The sequence below is a fragment of the Glandiceps talaboti genome, chromosome 5, assembly GCF_964340395.1.
Source record: "Glandiceps talaboti chromosome 5, keGlaTala1.1, whole genome shotgun sequence".
Classification (NCBI taxonomy): Eukaryota; Metazoa; Hemichordata; class Enteropneusta; family Spengelidae; genus Glandiceps; species Glandiceps talaboti.
The window spans coordinates 3,868,142-3,889,125 of NC_135553.1; the positions used below are offsets into that span (position 1 = coordinate 3,868,142).

General features: G+C 34.0%; 1 protein-coding gene across 2 annotated transcripts in view; it reads left to right on the forward strand.

Annotated features, from left to right (window-relative positions):
- Nucleotides 1-20,984, forward strand: part of LOC144435616 (ankyrin repeat and fibronectin type-III domain-containing protein 1-like) — a 158,873-nt gene that overhangs the window by 110,386 nt on the left and 27,503 nt on the right. For both annotated transcript variants that reach the window (XM_078124208.1, XM_078124209.1), the window contains 4 exons: nt 6,747-6,868; nt 9,299-9,363; nt 12,532-12,746; nt 15,113-15,295. In XM_078124208.1, the coding sequence (XP_077980334.1) occupies nt 6,747-6,868; nt 9,299-9,363; nt 12,532-12,746; nt 15,113-15,295 (585 nt within the window). The remainder of the gene's footprint in view (nt 1-6,746; nt 6,869-9,298; nt 9,364-12,531; nt 12,747-15,112; nt 15,296-20,984) is intronic.

The following is a 20,984-nucleotide window of genomic DNA, read 5'->3' on the forward strand; positions in this document are numbered from 1 at the left end:
AAATCCATCAAGATGGTACTGATACGGAAGAGCTATATTTAGAAGCTAGGTTGCTTCGTCAAACTGAATTTCAATAAAGCCAATGTTGAAAGAGTGATACAAAAATAATGATTTGTCTGCCAGTAGAGAGACAAGTTTTATACCAAAATGGGTTAATTTTATCATCCTTGCCTAAAAATTAAGCCACTTCAGAATTTTGTTTGTAAGGTTGAAATCTGACCTAAAGCTGACTCAGATAAACTGAATGTAGTGACTATACCTCGTGTTTGTGAGTTGGCTATAGCACTAAAACCGAAATAGAATGAGTCTTGCGATAATTATTACCTTTGAAAACCAGACAACGAAGATTGAGGTCTTCTCAGTTGTCTTGTACATACATGTAGCTTTGACTTTTGGCATTGAGTTTGTTGTGGAGAAAGTTTCAGGTCCATGTGTCAATGTCAAAGTAGGATGAAAATTTGTAAATTTTGATGTGAAAAATAGTTGTCTGACAGAACTTTAGAAAAAGTAAAACTGAATGGATACAAGAATAATCCTATCTTAGGGCTCCACTGGTAAGAAAGAACTATAAGATCCAAGGAGCAAAAAATTGGCCTTTAAAGTCAGAATTGTAAACCTTGGATGCTATTTATTCGCCTAGTTGTGGTTGTGAAACTAAATCTGGAGACCAGCGATTATGTGGTGTACAGCGTACAATGTCCCCTGATGTGGAACTAATATACGACCCCCTGTGAGAGTTGTAAAAAATGTAGTTATTCACCCAATGATGGGATTCACCTATGTGGGTGGTTTTACAAAATGATTATTTATTGAAGGTTTTGTTGATTAAAGAAATTTATTAGTATTTAAAAATAGAATGCAAACTGATTTCATGTAGGTTTTGAAGAAGACAGCAGTGACATAGAGACATAACAGAAAACTTTTCATAATGTTTTAGGAAACTGCTTCTACATCAGTATAGTTTTCCCTTTCCTGAAATTAAAAATCAGATAAATAATAAACCAAATCTTTCCATTATCTGTAGAGTAATATTATTGAGTACAAATGCAAGTTAAAGTTCTGATTTTGCACCTAGGGACGCATTTTTGACGATTTCAAGTTCTGAGTATGAGACCCAAGCACTTAGATGTTAAAGAGATTTATGACAGATTTTAGGTACCATGAATTGTGTAACTTTTACTTAAATGTCAGTAAAAAAGAAAGAAAACATTAAAATAGTTGTGATTGAAGAAACACAAGAAAAGAAAATCTTTTTATTGTTATCTGTATTGCACAAAAATATCAAATCCCTGAAAGTATTGTCTTTGGCATAAAGTTTTATTGTTTTAGGTACATTGAAAGAAAAAAAAACCCGCTGGACTTCAATTTTCATAAAAATATTATTTTTCCTCAATTCACCAGAGTATTCATACAATTAGGAATGGAATCTCATAGTGGCACAGCAAGGGCACTTTCCAGGGTTGTGTTGACATAATTGCATAAAAAAAACCAGCTGAGCAAATGTTTCATACAACATGAAAACCTTGAGTCAAACCAACTATGATTCAAGATACACAAGGTAAAATGCATCTTAGGGATGAATTTCACAGACATTCAAAATTCTTAAAATCTCTTCAAACTTTGCAATATGAAAGGTTACTTCGAGCCCTTTTGAGGCAATAAAAGAAATTCTGGGGTCCACCATGTTGTTGTCAAGGAAACCATCAATCATGTGTTTTGCCATTGAGTTGACACTATTCAGCGGCCATATTGGATTCTATGAGAAAATGGTTTTATTTTGATAACATGGCAGTTGTATTTGTCATGAACTAAAGAATGATCAAATCTAATTCTTATGACAGCACTGAAGGTAGTATTGATGCAAGAACGTGGGATTTAATTATGGGTCTTTAAATATACAGGATGGCTGAATTAATTATGAAATTCATACCTTAAAAATGATGCGTCTGTCGGTCAGTTAAAAATGAAAAATTATTTTAAAAAGTCAGGATATGACTACATGTTGGTGATACTTCCATTCCATAATCATACTTTAGTGTTCTGAATGACTTAGAAATGACAATTAAAGTCAGAAGGAAAATGTGAATCATTTGGTTTATTAAATTTCCCGTTATCAGCAATTAACAATAATTTTTGCTCAGAGATGTGAAAGCTATCTTACAATTAGTGATATTATTATTTCCTAATCCTGCCATAGAGGGCATCATTTAAAAAAACAAAAACATATAGGGTTAGTCAGGGATAGTCTGGATGCCAATGTGGTCTAACTAAATCACATCCGGTCAAAGTCCACCAATCAGCACAAAAAAGTTGTTCATCCAATCAGTGAACCCCAACTGTTGTAGTGACATAAACAGTGTATAAGTAGCATCTTGAGCTGACAAATATATCACATTTGGACATTACATAACTGCCCCAATAAACCCTAACTTTATGAGGGACTGTGTTATTCGTTAGTTGATTAACAAAGACAGGATGTTAATGACTGTGTGGGTGGCTGTGGATGATGAATTGCATCTCATGCATCTCGGGACTTCTGTAGTAATGACTTTGACTATACTGTGGGTGGAAGTGTAAATGGTAATGATACCGTATTGGAAATAGACTAAGTCAGGGATGACAAACACAGAATTGAGTAGGCCATCCTATAAATATGTTCAGTTACCATAGTGATTTACCAAACTAGGAATCAAAAAGATAGAAAAAGAAATGACATTATTTTGCTTTATATAATGTTCAAGAAAGATTTAGTCACTGATATGAAAATTCTGAATTTGATAAAATCCTCCTATATGAGGTATAAATGAAGAATGCATGAATAATAAAACAAGGGTAGACGTCAGTTTGACTCGATGCATGGGATAGAGTCTCAAGTAAATTGATCTTTTCACTTCGCATATCTTGCTCAACGGCAAACAGTTTGAAGTAGAAGTTTTAAATAAAGCACTTGATATTACTCTGGTAGGTGTTCAGTTTCACTCAGTATTTATTGTAACACAAAGATGGCCATCTCTTATTTCCACTTTAATTTCTGTTTCACAAGCCGCAAACTTACGTCACGTAATGTTGTCCACTGTCAGAAAACATGTCATGATTATAATGCTGACATCACAATTTTGCTTCTGTAATTGTAATATTCTCAGAGGTCACAGATAATTCTTCCATCTTCCACGACACTGTGTCAAATTTCCTCCCACTCTCATCCCCTACGCCCACACCACTATTACCGATAACACGAATGTTGCCTAATAAGATGTCAGATGTCTGCATAAATATAGCTTTAATGATTTATCCTGAAATAACTTGTTTAAATTGAAGGTTTTCTAAAATGAAGGTTATATTTTACCCACAAATGAAGTTTAAAGGGAGGTAGAATTTTCCCTGTTGGTATGGCAACAGTTGTCAACAGCACTGCTATTAAAACAGCATTTATATGTTGTGTATTTGAATGTAACCATTCTATGTTTTAAGGCTATTCGCACTGAATGTACACAATATTACTTTACCTGATGGTTGAAGCTAGTTATTGTTTGTAGCATGACATGAGGGAAAATGACTTTTGACTGCTGCCATAGCGTGTTGACAGTACAAAACTGTCAGAACTAGACGGTAAGATTATTTGCTTAAATTCCTATGCAGTTGACTATGATATTATAACATCAGGGCACCCATATAAACCTATACACTACCGGGATTCATTGCATATTATCATTTCTAATGAATTCTCTCAAGCTCATTTCACATGTGTCTTCAAAGACATGTGACAATACTATCATAGTAGGACATCCCTGCAGACAAGACGTCACATTAGCTGGGTTTATACATTTTGGGACTGAAGAAAGTACTGCTGCACACAGTGCATTCTACTTAAATACTGAAACACACCTTAATATCGCCTGACTTTTTTCTTATCTCAAACCTGGTATCAGGGTATAACTTATAAATGATCTGATGACATAATTTGTTATATGTATCAAAAATGTTGAGGAAATCCCTTCTATCTTAAGAGACTGAGACTGGTAATCCAGCCTTTGGTTTACTAAGATAGATGCAAACTAAATCTATTGTTCTTCAATGTGGTAGATTACACAAGTGGGTGATAGCGGTTCCTTTGTTGTGCAATTCTGATCACCCATGATCAATATAGTGTAAACATTGGAAGTCCCAAAACAGCACTGCAAGTTCATGTAACTCTAAATAAACTAGTTTTCAGAGACACCTCCCTACTGAGACTATAATTAAACTAACTCTATTCAAAAGCTTATCACTGTTGTATCAACATGTTGCGACAATAGTTTTAGTTTGTGTCTATCTTAGAAAACCCAAAGGCTCAACTACCAGGGTAATATCAACTGTTCTAACAATGCTAGAAGATAATTGTGATGCCATAGAAGGCATGCATTAATATAAACACATTACTTAAATCCTCTTCATATTAAAGAAAGATGATTAATCTTGATTTTATGTCAGTATTTTCACTTGAGTGAAAAGTTTGTAAACTCAGTACCACTTTGATGTACGTGTATAAATTAATAATCTAAATCAAATCTCAAAATTCATACTTATGATAATGTAATGATATTGATACTGCATACCCATGCAGATACTGGTAGTTTTGTGCTATGGGTTCAGGATATGATATTTTCTGAAGTTTTTCATCCTACATTGACTGTCATTGTAAGATTGCTATACATATTGATATCGACATTGTGTACACATGTACATTTCATGATCAACACTGATCATTCAGCCAGCTTAGGTTGTTTTGCTGTAGCACTCACTAGAGACAAGAGCACTTTTACTACTTCTGAGCACAGCAGGATTGTGGTTTAAGAGAGTTTTCTTAACATTCATTCAGCTTTTGAAATTTCCCTCAGTAACAACCATGTTGTCTTCAGTAGTACAAAGTGTTATCTATCAAGTAAAACAACAACCCAAAATTGCAAAATTTTCAACTTTGATCATTAATAATGACTTACCGGTATGTATATGTTATGTAAAGTTTTCTGGCAATCACTGCCTGTTTTAGCTGTAAATATGTAAAGTTTTCTGGCAATCACTGCCTGTTTTACTTTTAGCTGTAAATGTAATGTTATGTATAGTTTTCTGGCAATTACTGCCTGTTTTAGCTGTATTTCCTTCTTCATCAAAAGTGTTCTTGTGACATTGATGTACATGTAAGGATGATATTGACTTTGTATACCATGGATTATGGTAATTATACGGTAAGTTTTAAGAATACTTAATATTTTCTATGAGATAATGATTGACATTGATGCATGTTTTAATGATAATATTGACACATGCATTGACTCTACGACATCCTGAGTTCTACAACTAAAGGGGTAAGTTGTAATAATAAGTGAAAGTTTCAATAGTATTGCCTACGTCGTTGACTTTATAAATATTGAATAAGTGTCATGTTGTTGACAGTGTGTATCAGATAAAGAAGTATGCATCACGATTTCTGTGGTGTTATTGAATGGTGTGACATTGATGTTAATGTAAGTTTGTTGTCAGTAACTGTGTGGCTAGGTGTAATTGTGAGACATGTCCATCATTACATGTATCAGTTTCTGTTTATTCATCTAATCCTTACTATACATGGCCTTGGTGTCTTGATAGAACTGCCATTATCACAGAGTCTGACATGTAAAGAGCTAATTCAAATCGTCTGTTATTGTTGATTATTGTATCTCATAGCTTATAGCCTGCAAACTCACCTTGAAATCTGACACTTAGCTTTACCTAGAAATGTACATTATAACCAGGAAACTCAGACTTGGACAATTTTGAACGTCAATCAACATCATCACAAAAAATTGTGTATCTTTCAAATTTAATATTTGCAGTCCCCTTACATAAATCTATAAAGTACATCCACTTATATCCACGTACAAGATAAGTCACAAATCCTGTTGAACATCATGATTTTGTACTAAATGATGACCCACACTACTATATAATTTCACTTCAAACATAGCATCTAAAGTTCTTATATTCAGTCGAAGTCATACACAAATGTTTACGGTGTTGGATTTCAACTTATGTTCTTTTTACCAATTGCTGATTTTGATCCTGTGATTATATCCAATAGGAAAGTGATCATTTCACATTTGTAGAGATGTTGTTTTTTATCCATCAGATTATTTCTAATACTTGTGTAATGCTGGTGACATTTTTATCAAAAAGTCACAGGATGACTCTAAAGAATAAAGTTGAACAAGAAGCAGTGAGAAAATGTCAGATGATTTTTTACTTCCTAAATTTCAAATGAATTACTAGAAGGTATCTTTTTCTAGGAAAAGCTTATTAAGGTAAAAGAAAATGATGATTAAAAAATGAAGTGATTTGTCAATTTTGATTAAATGGGAAGTCATTGAAAAAAGACAATATGTTACTATTAGAACGTGCACGTGTACATTTGGGAAGTTAATATGTAGAACATAAAAAACGCAACCTATGCCTCCTTCAGGTTAATGGAATGGTCCAAAACTCCTCTATACTACAGTTCCACAGGTAAATGTAACATCAAAGGGTTTACTGATAGCCGTATCACAGGATGAATGAAATGCAACATAACTGGAGTTTCTACTGTTTTCGTTTTGATATCTCTGACATCAAGGTTGAATATCATAGGAATATAACAAATGTGTGCACTGTGTGAAACCTGGATGTAAGTTGCTGAATCAATGAAAAAAAGGCTTATAGTTGATACATACCTGTACTTTGGTTTGCTTCGTTAGGCAGTACCTGGCAACATCACGACAATGCAGATGTAGAAACTCCTCCATATGCATCCCAGGAAGAACTAGAGTTTGCCGCTTCAAGAACAGCTATATTTCTGAACTCTCAACCTGTGCAATCAGTGAGTATTGACATCATTTATTGTCAGCTTCAATTGTTTTGCTCATTTTTTCAAACGAAATTCTCACTAAATAACTTTCATCACATTTTCCATGGCAACTCAAAGTGTGATGAAGAACACTATCACTTCAGTTTTAGTCCAAAAGAAATCAGTAAATGCGAAAAAATTCTACTCAATTCAAAAATTTTGTATACAAAATTTTGTCTACAAAATTTACTAGCAACTTTTGGTGGGAAATATAACCATCAAAAGGTTAATGATTACATGGATCATGAATGGAGAACACTCTTCAGCTCTGTTTGCATTTGTTAGTTTGCTATTCAATCACTAGGCTGTGATCAACAGTTTAGTTATTAAAATTCATTCTCTGAAACCATTTTGTAAAAAATATTCCAAATTGTCACCTTTTTTTCTGGAAAAAAGGTGACTTTTTTATATGGGAGAATGGTGTCAACCAGAACAAGAAAATTGCTATAAAATATTAATATAATAATGTCTGTTCTTAACAGTCGACTAATCGTACATCTGTTAGTCTGTATGTAGAAGTTATTTATTCTTTAAAATGGATAGTAAAGATAGTGTTAAAGTGGCCAATAAATTCATATGGATGAGGATTGGGTATTTATTTTGGATTTTTAATTTATAAAACAATTTTATCATGACTTCCTACTTGAAAATCAATGTGAAATAACATATCCCAATTCCTTGTTTGTAACTCAATAAATTGCAAAACATGAATAAATGTGTAAAACATTTGTCATTGTATGTACGAATACAAACTTTTAACACAATTCTTAGCTTTTTGCAATGTATTGAGTTACAAACACAGACTTGGTCAATGTTGCTTCACATAGATTTTTCAAGTAGGAAGCCATGATAAAATTGTTTTATAAATTAAAAATCCAAAATAAATACCCAATCCTCATCCATATGGCCGCTGTAAACTACGTTATATTATTCAATTTTTTTAGTCGTCCATTATATTTTTATTGAAATACAGCTGTTTTATTGACACACATCATTTGAAGGACATGTAAATCTGTGAAACTCGTCTAGAGATCCGTGTCAATTAAAATTCAGTTTAATTTAATCCATGTTGATTTAGGTAATAACATTATTGTTACTAATCAAGTTTGATGAATTTATAATTTTTAAGAGTTCCATGGTTTGAATTCATTTAAACTAAATGAAAGGTAAATTCAATTAAAATTTTGATGTTAGGAATAAATACGGGGCTTTGAAGTTAATGTTGTGATTTCATCCTTTTTAAATCCCAGGCCCGACAACACAAAATTAGACGGAATTGAGAAGAGGAAACTTTAATTTAACTCTCACTTGACATAGAATTTACGTCAAATTTATTCTTAACCATTTTTTTTGGCTAGTGAGAGCTTTTTACACTAAATAAACAAAGGAAATGGATAGTGGTGACCATTAAAAATCAACCTGACAATCATATTTACACTATCATTCAAGAACTACGATGATAGCAATATGTATACATCTAAAAATAATCCAAACATTCTGCAGAAGTGAAACCTGTTTTGTAGGGAAATAAAGTTACATTGTCTTGCAATTACTGTTCCTTGGTTTATAGGGCAGAAGCAGTCTGTTGGGAATAGATTCCGTCTTCAAAACACAAAATTTAAAGTTATTTTTGAAGTTGGTGTATTATAAGTGCAGTGTAAATATGATTTTAATCATTACAAAGGAATTCTGTTCTAAAGGTTGTGGCATTGATGTAGGTACTTAACACAAGTACAGTTTGAGGGGACTGGGCAAGGCGTTTACTTGAGAATTAGAACAGCTGGGAAGAGGGCTTTTAATCGAGTACAGATGGTGGGGGGGGGGGGCATCTACTTGAGTACAGCTGGGAAGAGGGCTTTTAATCGAGTACAGATGGTGGGGGGGGGCATCTACTTGAGTACAGCTGGGAAGAGGGCTTTTAATCGAGTACAGATGGTGGGGGGGGGCATCTACTTGAGTACAGCTGGGAAGAGGGCTTTTAATCGAGTACAGATGGTGGGGAGGGGGCTTTTAATCGAGTACAGATGAAGGGGAGGGCTTTTACTTGCACAGAGGCTTATACCTGGATATAAGTACACTAACTTAAAACTTGGAGTATGAATGTTCTTAATAGTGCTATTTTAGGATTTTATAAAATGATAGTGGGTTCAATGTGATATTCTTTATATTCTCCTTTCATTCCTACTTGAAACAGTTTGTTACAGTCGAGTAGTACAGCTGTTATATTTCCTGTGATAAAATACTCATTGAGAAAAACACCCATGAAGTTTCATATAAATCTACTGTTATCAGGAAATGGTGTTATTCCTCTATTTCTGTCGTACATCATACCTTGATTTGTGGACATTTATTAGGTGATAATATACATTTTTCATGTGACACTAATTATTACATACAATACAGGATCTTGTACCTCAGAGCTCACCAGCAAGTTTAATATCCATGGTTCGGAAGCCTGCAGTATCAAAGTAAGTATTCGATGTGCACCTTACATCGGTGGACAGAACTACCGTAACATTACACCGACCCCCCCTCTAAGACTGAACTCTTTCTCTTTGTATTTATTATATTAAATGAATTACAGCAAACACCTGACACTGAGCGAAGAATGCGTAATACAGGTAGCGGAAGTGGGCTAGCCCGGCTGGCTAGACGACTTAGTCAAAGGGGCGACAAAAGGGAACATGGGGAGAGAATGCCGACTCGGCAACGTTCAATATCTGTCGATTGGTATGTATAGGGGATCAGATCAAAAGTAAATGTAGCATGCTGAATCCCCCACAGCTTCATACATAGTAAATGTGAATTCCCTGCACAGCACAGTGCATGCTGTATTCCTATAGATGCGTATATTTTTTAAGTCTTTGCTTTAAACTTGTACACTGGGTATTAATTATGCTGTCTCTTTTAATTGTTACAATTTGACTTTCATGTAACCATCTTTATCATATAATTGTTACAAATTGTCCCTTTTGTAGTAATTTGTAGTGTTGGCTATTTTTATGTTGTAAAAGTAGATAGCTGGAGCTGGCCTATAAAATGGTTAATTGTTGTGCTAGTAATATTGTATCATTTACATTATAAACAGGGCACCGATATCTTTACTTATAGATCCTCCTTGAGATAACAGATTTGTAGAACATCTCACTACGTTATGGGTGACACAACCCTACAGCAATATCGATTGTTGATATTTTCACCATGCATGCATTTAATTCAAAACATGTGCTGTATGTGAAGACATTACTGCACTAGTATGTTTATACTTACCTTCTACTTACCATACTTACTGCAACATAACTTGTATGCAACATGATGTCTGTCACACATCTGATGACACTGCAAAACATTTCAAGTGCAACATATTGTATGTGATACACATCTACTGCAACATAACTTGTATGTGACACATCTACTGCAGATGACTTGTATGTGACATGTTCAACTGCAACATAACATCTATGTACCACATCTGTCACATCTGTCTACTGCAACATAACAAGTGTTTGACATATCTACTGCAACATGACTTCTATGTGACATATCTACTGCAACATAACAAGTATGTGACACATCTACTGCAACATGACTTCTACGGTACATGGCACACATCTACTGCAACATAACAAGTATGTGACACATCTACTGCAACATAACAAGTATGTGACACATCTACTGCAACATGACTTCTATGTGTCATCTATTGCAACATAACAAGTATGTGACATATCTACTGACACATTTACTGCAATGTGACTTGTATGTTGCACAAAATACTTTTAAATCCACTTGAATCTTGTGATACATATTACTACATAACATGTATATACTACATCTACTGAAATATGACTTGTCTATGTGTAACTTTACCACTTTAAATTATCACTTGCCTATGCAATGTATTCTTCTTAATTTGCATCTGTTGATATCTTTGCTGCATGTTGTCATATCTGTGCAACAATTCTAGTGCAATATACTATGTACCACATACTTGGTGTATGATACATGTTATGTCTATGTCACATCTCTGCATGTTAACTCTGTCAATCCTGTTATCTAATGTCAATATAAATCTATGCTCTCTTGTATGTTCCTAATATCTGTAACCATCACAGCAATTTGCAATATGAGAATGTCTGAATATCATCAACTGTAATCTATGGTTCAATAGGGACCTTGCACGCCCGACTGAGCATGCTCAGATGCAAAAAGTATGGGATTGTTTGTAGTTATCATAATACCTAATCTGGAGCTATTAATAGAATAAACCTCCTAAAGTGGTCAGGGTAACCATAGCTACATTATTTGTGGTTGCAAGCAATGTAACACAATTGTTTTCGATACTGATGGATTTATATTTATCGTCACATTTCCCATGATGCAACATTCAGGATATTCAAGATGGCGGGTTTGCAAGTTCCCTATTGGTCATGCCTAATATCTACACGCTTAGACTAACACACATATGTCGTAGTGATACAATCATCAGATATTGTTCAAGTGTACACATCAGTAGGTTGATTGTCTCCCTAAATTATAAAATTCAAAATAAGGGAAAAATTATGCTAGTAAAAACTTTCTGTTCCATTTGTAAGTTCAAGTGAGATAGCTCTAAAAGTAAAATGGACAGCAGCATAGTATGTAATTCAAAACAACAAGAGAATTGCTAGGTATATGAGAAACTGGTCTGCCCCATTTTCTGACATGAGTAAAAGTCAGAGAGCCTTTTAAACTGACTAACAGCAATTAAGCGTGTATCAGGACAAAACAATCAAAACTTTGACATGTAATACTGTACTGTGGGTGTCAATAAAGTAAGTTTGAAAGTGGTCCCATGTTATAGTAAGTTGAGTGAAATTTGTTACGATGTTTCCCAGAATGAAATGAAAGTGATACATATTGATATGTATAAATATACGGTTCACATGAATTGTTACATTGCAGGAAAATTAAATGAAGATTTCTAAAAAAAAAACAATAGAAACAGACCAACACAAAACACTTGAAACATATGATGGGGTGTTATTTTACTGAAGCTGTTTGTCTGTGACCCAGTTAGAATGCTTCTTGGATGACTTTGCGTTGTTCAACAACGTAGCTGTTGTCACCCTGTTGGAACAATTTCATTAGCTAAATTGTATTATCAGCATTAACCTTGATCAGTTTTAATGGCAACAAATACGTACATCAAGTACCATATTTGGAAATTAGACTCTAGATACACAATAACTGACAAGGGGTCTCAGTCAGCAGTCTCAATTGTGCTGTATATTATTCCACTCTAATTAGGACTACACTTTGCATGAGATGAAAGTGTATAAATTTGTATCTATTTCGATGGTTACCATGGCAATACTCATAAAAATCAATGGATGGTTATAGTCACTAGATTATTAACGCTAATCAGTAAATTGTTACAAAAATCTTAACATTTTGCCCATTTTTGGTCATGGTTGACGTGTCAAATGTATGAATGCGTCATGTTTTGAGGTATTTTAATAAATATCTGCCTCTTTGCTCCCAGGATGTACAGTGTACGTACGTAAGTTTCTGAGTCAGGGAACCATAGATTTTATAAGTCAGAAGTACAAGATGAGAAGTATATTATATAATGATCATTTCACACTTTTTCACAGTGGGGATGTACGGAAGGCCCAGAGCATGGAAAGTTTACTCCAACCCAACAACAATGAAATGAAAGCATCATCTATTCCACCATCACCCTCGGCTCCACAGAGGCTGTACAGAAAACTATCAGGAAAGAGAAGAGAAAGTATTATCCCTATTGAATCAGACAAAAATGAGAAAGAGAAAAATAAGAAGTCTTCCCGTATAATTACTGACATTAAAGGTATAGTTGAAATAGATTATCAAATGTAGTGTGGCTTGTTTGTACCTAAATTCTGATGCTACAGTTTATGCAAAGCAAAAGGATAAAAATCTAGATTTTACATCACATGTTAAAAGTATCACTCAGGCCACAAAAATTCAGTTAATATTGAATTGTAAATACACTTCTTATAATAAATGCTTAGCATTTTATGCAACAGTTTGCTACAAAACAGATCACATCAAAATCTTGATCAACATAATAAACATTGTAAATTGTGAAAAAACCCATACCTCATATACAAAGCAATTTGGGATGTATCAATCTGAGTTGATAGACCACAGAAAGGTGTGTATGTGAAACACCGAATGAAGGTGTAACATTGAGTGACTTGAACTATGTGAACTACCACTTTGAAGACATTTATATGTAAAAACATTTTTGTTTGCCAAAGCAATGTATTCCAATGAATCAGACTGATGCCTTTATATGTTGTGATTTAAAATAAATTGTATCAAATCTTCAAAATGCTAAGCACTTTTGAACAGAATAAGTTTGTGTGTCTCAAACACTGTATGTCTGGTCCAAAATATTTTAAAATTTGAGGGTTTTATGCAATAATACTGTAAAACAGAACTCATCAAAGAATGCGACAATCTTAATCAATAACGGAACAAACAGTCTGTTCTAAAGTAAATTGCAATAAAAAAAAAACCTCATATACAAAGCAATTTTGAGCAGAAGTTTGGGTGTCTCAAATTCTTGAATACTAACCATTTATGACAAGGGTGTAATATACCATTAGAAAGAGGAAATACATGTCAGTTCGTTCAAAAATTCTCATTAATGCTTTTGATCATTTCGATATAAGCAAACCATGCTGGGCTATAGTAGTGCAAAAGGCGAACACAGTTTTCTTTCCATGACACCTATGTTTCCATGGAAACTGAAGACATTACTGTTGCTGTCAAATGAACAGTTCATCCTGCTAAAGACATGACTATTAGAGTGTTATAGTCTATACTATGTACATGATTGTCTTGTCCTAATGTCCTAAAGCACAGTACATGTACAGAGGAATAGTCCATACACTAGTGTATATGTTATTTCACAAAAATAACATGCAAAAACATCATGTATGGCCAATAAAAACAACACAAATTTCTGATTTTGCTACCTTATTTCTTTGTCCTGTCATGATGGGGGTAGAGTGGGGGGTGAGGGGTTCTACTGTAACTAGTAATTATGTCAATACATTATGATATTGTTCATTGGTGGGATGGACACACAATATATTTCTTTCATGATATCAAGTATTATGCAATCTGATTAAAATCAGATATAGTGTACACTCGCGATTTCTTTTTAGCTGTTACATTTACTGTCATTTGGTCTTTTGTGAGTGCTTGTTACATACATCTGACACAATACCATAGGTTTTCTCGAGCCAAACGAGAGTGTGAGTGAATTCTCTCAACCAATGAAATGCGTAATACGCCAAAACATACGGGTACAGTACTTCAAAGCACTCAGTTCAAAAAGAGCATAAGCACAGAGTACAGACAATGATGTTATCGTTTTGTTTGGTTGTTCTCTTTCTTTCAATTTCAAACGTTGAGTGATGTATTGTAAGATGAATTCTGGTTGGCTACTCGGAAGTACGACTTTGGGTTCAGGAAAACTTATGGTATTGTGTCAGATGTATGTAGCGGGTGCTCACAAAAGAACAGACACAGTAAATGTAACAGCCAAAATGAAATTGTGAGTGTACACTACATTGGATTTTAATCAGATTGAACCTAATGCAGCATCTTACCTCCCCTACAAATTACACTGAATTCTGTACAGTGCAGGATGTCCATACATGTACAACATCTCTTACCTTGGTTGTACATATGCAAAGAACATTTCATTTCAACTCAGACCCACTGCAAATATGTTTTGCAATCAGTTAATCACTTGATGATGTTTTTTATTGATGGCATTTGTACTTCCAATTTCTATTAAAAAACAGGAACTCTTTCTACTTCTTTTGATAACAAAATGTTGAAATTACTGGAAATTTTTCAGTTTTGTAGACTTTTCAGTGTCTCTGTAACCTTTGTAGTGTGTCTTATTGAATTGTTTACCACTTTTAGAAGGATATAATCTCAGAAGGAAAGTTAAAACTGGTGTGAAAAACAGTTGTCTGGCAGAACAAAAGAATAATCATATATAATCCTTATCAATCCATTGATCTGAATAACACTAGTGTGAGAATCTGGGATTGAAACCCTGGCCTTTAACATTGCAACAACTAGTATAAAGTCAGGAACCAATGGCTACTATTATTTAGAATTCACGATTTTGATATCAGTTCCCTATTTCTTCACCTTTTCTTCATTCAGCTTTGTTTGACGCTGTCGAACATCAAGACATTGAGGCTGCCAAGGTGATTGTGGAAAGCAATGGGTTGGATATTAACGCTGTCAATTGTGAGGAGTTCACAGTACTAGACATAGCTGTTATGACCAACAATACTCCAATGGCAAAACTACTTCTAGCAATGGGTGCTAGAGAAAACCCTAGATGTGAGTACAAGCCTCTGTAATGTGAGATTACTCTTTTCATAGACTGTTTGCTATACAAATGAAAATGTCTACTCACAGAGTCAAAGAATTCTTCAGAAGCAAATCTCCAGTTTTCGCTGGTGTTTCATCAGTATCATCAGCACACCCCTGAAATTGATGATGCGGTGATTTGTTTTACCCTGTGATTAAGATTTTTCATTTCTAATGTTGTTGTTGTCAACTATAGTTTCTGATTATCACATTAACTGTTCACTTGTACTACAACATCAGCACTATTTTGTTGTTGTTGTTGTCGTTGTTGTTGTTGTTGTTGTTGTTGTTGTTGTTGTTGTAAACTATAGTTTCTCCAAACATAAAAAGTAGTCTGACAACAAAAGTGTCAAGGTGTAAATCTTAACCCTAATAACTGTACAGTATTTTTTCACTAGTTTTTGTAAATAACAACCCTTTGAAAAAACACACAAAACATTAATGGCAACAGTTGAATCCTTGATTGAATTACCTGTCAAGTAGTTGATAGTACTGTTTACACTGACTTGATGACCATGTGTAAACAATATGAATTGAGTGACTATTTGATCATTTATTTGTTAGATGCCAATAAGGCGATGAGATGTACATGCTTCAGTAAACACAACAATATGAAGAAGTCCAAAATAAGAAAAAAACTAGCATGAAAAAAAAAATTGTTTCCAAAAAAAAAAATTACAAAAATAATTGTTTCAAAAACAACAAAACTTACAAAAACAATTGTTTCCAAAATAACAAAACTTACAAAAATAATTGTTTCAAAAACAACAAAACTTACAAAAATAATTGTTTCAAAAACAACAAAACTTACAAAAACAATTGTTTCCAAAATAACAAAACTTACAAAAATAATTGTTTCAAAAACAACAAAACTTACAAAAACAATTGTTTCCAAATAACAAAACTTACAAAAACAATTGTTTCCAAAATAACAAAACTTACAAAAACAATTGTTTCCAAAATGACTATATTATGAAAGAAATTGTTTCCAAAATAACAAAACTTATGTAAAAATGTGTTTGAGTTGTACAAATACTAAGGCTTTAATGATACAACTTCAAGAATGGTATAGTAAAGCTAATGTAACTGGTGTTTAAGCCTTAAGACCGTTTCACGGTCGGTATTCTAACTCAGTGACATTTCATTTATCAAAGTTCCATATGTCTTTGACAACATCATGTTCATTTGAGTTGAATGCACAATGAAGATACTATAGTCACATGGGTGTAGGTAATTACACATAGTAATCCAGTATAGATTGTGCAAATTCAGTCTCCCTGGTGACTCAACGTTCAAAATTTGTCAACCAGACGAAAAAAAGCCATCAATATGTCTGCCCGTATAATATGGATGATTAACTGTACGCAACTTGGGACGGTGTTTTATTTCTGCTGTGTGTGAGGAATTAAGATAGTAATCTTGTGACATTGTGAAGTATTGCGTCAATTATAGGAGAATTTAAGTTATTGATGTACACCATGTCTGTGAGAATTGTCCTGTATCTCAAGCAGAGCAACAACTTTAGATAGAAGAATTTATTAAGGTATCAATGTACACCCTGTCGTAGAATTCGTTTGTCACGTACACATGTCTCTCCTGCGACAACTCTGTGTGTCGTATGTTGTAGAATATCGTTGTCACGTATCTCCAGTGACTTTTCTTTTACTCTCGATGCAGCAATTTAAGATATTGGTGTTTGTCATGTTGTAGAACTGTTTGTCACGTAACGCGAGTGACAACTCTTGATAAATGGAAGAATTTAAGATATTGATGTTCATCAAGTCATAGAATTCCTAACCACGTATCTTCAGTGACAACTCTTAATAGATGGTGATTATATATACTGCTACATGAGAGTTGGTAAAGTAAAAAGTTATACTGATCAAAGTGAAATAAATTGAAAGCTAAATTATATCGGATGAGAAACGTTTTATTTAAACTTATGTGACATACACATTTACTTTCCCTCATTTGTTATTTTTAAGAGTTTATTTGTACATTAATCACTTTATTTGGGTGATCAGTTAATCGAATTACCTAATGAAGTAATAATATTAAACATCATTGTGTATGAGATGTGCCAGTTACTTTCGAGGAAGGAATAGCAAACTTTATAATGAGATGACACACACACACACACTCACACACACACACACACACACACACACACACACACACACACTCTCTCTCTCTCTCTCTCTCTCTCGCTCTCTCTCTCTCTCTCTCTCTCTCTCTCGCTCTCGCTCTCGCTCTCTCTCTCTCTCTCTCGCTCTCTCTCTCTCTCCCTCTCTCTCTCTCCCTCCCTCCCTCTCCCCCCCTCTCTCTCTCCCTCCCTCCCTCCCTCCCTCTCTCTCTCTCTCTCTCTCTCTCTCTCCCTCTCTCCCTCTCTCTCTCTCTCTCTCTCTATCTCTCTCTCTCTCTCTCTCTCTCTCTCTCTCTCTCTCTCTCTCTCTCTCTCTCTCTCTCTCTCTCTCTCTCTCTCACATACACACACATGATTTCAACAACAAAAAGAAGCCTGTCAAAGAATGAATTCAGGTCAAAATAAGATTGATGCCAAATTTTGATCCTTGGATGACAAACAAGTACCTTTGGCCTCTCAATCATTGTCCTTTCAAAGATATGATGACAGATTGTTATTGCTTTGTGTATAGTGTCTGTCTGTTTGTATCATTAAAGTAATACTTCAACATCAAAGGCATAATGTCAGGGGTCCTCATTACTATCATTCCATTACTGTTTAATGTGGTGACATTTACTCTAATCTTGACTTGGAATTGAGTTTGAATCTGCCAATTTAAATCAAGCAGTGAACTTGAGTTTAGGGTTTCCAGATACTCAGTACTCCCACTACCCTTTAAATTTAACTACCTATCACACAGTTGAGAGAGGGCAACAAACTAGATTCAAGATTTTAGCAGGTTGTCCTATTTTCCTGACCTAAAAAATATATTACAAAGTTTCTAATTTCAAAAAAATTATCAGGTTTTAAATCAGCAAGTTTTCATAGACACTGAGTGAGTCATGAATAATTATTTTCTCTGTATTTTGTAAGTATAGAAGACAGGATTAAAATATGAAACTCTGCAAAACTCAAAATTCAGAGAAATGGTTATCATTTATGTAAGAATATTTCACGTACTAACAACATTAACCATATTCTTCCTGTATTTTGAGAATAGGAAGGAGGCTGTAATAAAATGAAAATTTGATCAAAATTTATGAATTTTTCAGCCATGAAAGATGACTTTCATCAGATGATAATGACAGTATATTTCTCATTAGTGAACATCGCTGGGGGGTATCTCTTGTCAGCCTGCTGTACATGAATGTATGACATCAATGGTAACATGGCTATAGTTTTACAGTTATAATGATTTCAGTTTGTTGTCCTCATTCTTGCAAACCAGAGTTATTATTTCTACCACTATACTTCCAGTGGAAGGCTCGTTAAGAACATTGTCGTAAAACAGGCCGTTGTTTGCAAAGATGGTTGTCCTGAGAAATAGGTACAACCTATTCAACTTTGAGATATGCTGACAAGTTTGATAATTATTACTTATCAAAATAAAGTCAAATAAAAATCTATGTCAATAAATAAAGTCACATAGTATGAATCATTAAACAAAAACCTCTAATCACGTCGTATAATGAAAATTAAAAATAATTAATTTTTGAAGAATTTTTCACAAAAATGTAATAATTTCGATATGTGACAACTATTGTTGTAAAATCTTAAATCTTACATTCACACTGTATAGTCCTTGCAGATTTTTAGTTTTAGATGTAGGCTTCACGGATAAAAATTGGCAGTGTTGTTAGAACCTGGGATTGAATCCCTGGCATGTATGTATAGGACCACTTACTGAAGATATATTGTATGTAGGGTTAAAATGTATGGCTCCATCGATAAGATAGCAGTGATGTGAGAACCTGGGATTGAATCTCTGGCCTTTAACTAAGTTACTGGTTTACAGGATTATTTATTTATTTTCTGTATGTATGAACTAATGAAAGTAAGCAGGTGCATGAAGACATATCTTACACATCAACAATCTGAAGTGGATATGTCAGATAAAGAACAACAATCAATAACTTAGAGATATTGTGAGAATATCCCTTAATGAAGTCTACCACACTAGAAAATCTATCACTTAAACTCTACATACATTTTGTCCCATATGGCACAGGTATTATGTGTACCAATTAGTGTTAAATGCTTCTATTCATACCAAACACACAGATAATAGAAGGAAGGAATTTGAAAAGGGATGCCATTAAGATCGTGTTTAGTTCAAAGACATAACAGGTGATTTGACAAGCTGGAAACCCCTTAAGACAGGATCAGAAAGCTGTGTAGACAAATAGAAAGACAGTAAATGGAAGATTTAAAACTACATTGTAAGTGTAAGTGAATTTGTGAGTGATTTGTAGAAAGGCGTATCCTTGAATATACTTCTAAAGACTATTACATAGTCATGACTCAATAATGAGTTCTTTATAGCCTCCTGCCAATTCAAAAGTTCCAGTAATCCTTACTACACATGTACTGTAGTACAAATGTACATGGGTCAGTCTGAATTTGGAAAAAAGCAATAATTTTATTTATTTTCATCTGCATTTAATGAGTCTAAAAACAGCTTTCACACTTAGGTGAGCTTTCTCAATGATTGAACTTTCTCATACTTATATCTGTAAAATTTTGACATTTAATTTTGCTCATCTGTTTTTGAGTCATCTTCATGCATTTTTTGTACTGTTATTTTCAGCCCTTGTGGTGGTAATATTTGGTCATCAGTTGTGCTATTCAGATGTTTCTATGTCAGAAATGAAAGATCTTTTGCTTTGAAACATGATTGTGTGATGTTTATAGGTGTTTGTCATAGTCTTTGTAGAACCATGCATTTCAATACATACCTTGTAATTATGTTTGGAACACCGTTTCATAAGTCTTGGACAGGTAGAACAAAACTAAAAATCATGAATAGATATATTACCCTTCAAAGTGATATTGACAATGAATTTTCAATAGAAATGTTTTTACATATCCTATGCTGTTTTTAAATATTTGTTTTGTAAGATACTGTGACTCCAGTATAGATATCAGCAGGAGATTATAATGACCATAGAATCAGAGAGATGCCCTAATCCCTGTGACTTTTCAGTAAAAGAAGTTAACATGCAATGCTTTTGTTGTTGAAGACTTCAATATGTGAATACTTGAATTGAAAATATTAAGTATTTGCCTCCTCAAGTTGTTGCGTGTACTTCATCAAATTGTGGGAAGGGGATTCTGATGATGAATACTGGAACCTGAGGAAGTGTAAACAGCATGTTGCAAGCCTTAGCTCTGAGCTGATTAACATTCCAAAGCATTGCTTCTGCCTTGCAAGATTGTATACACCTTAATCACTGAGTGTCACTAATGCCAAACCTTAGAGAAATTGAGTTTTCAGAATAGCTCAGTTGGCCTTAGGACATCCCCAAGCTACTAACTTGCCAGAAGGGATATCCATGTTTACTTGCTTTACTCTATTCATGCAGAAGAAGAACATGTTATCAGCACTTTCATTTGAATTGGGAACTGTATCTTCGTTCATTTAGAAATGGCAAATGATTCATGGTTTTGTTGTACCATAAGTGCACTTACTTGGCTAAA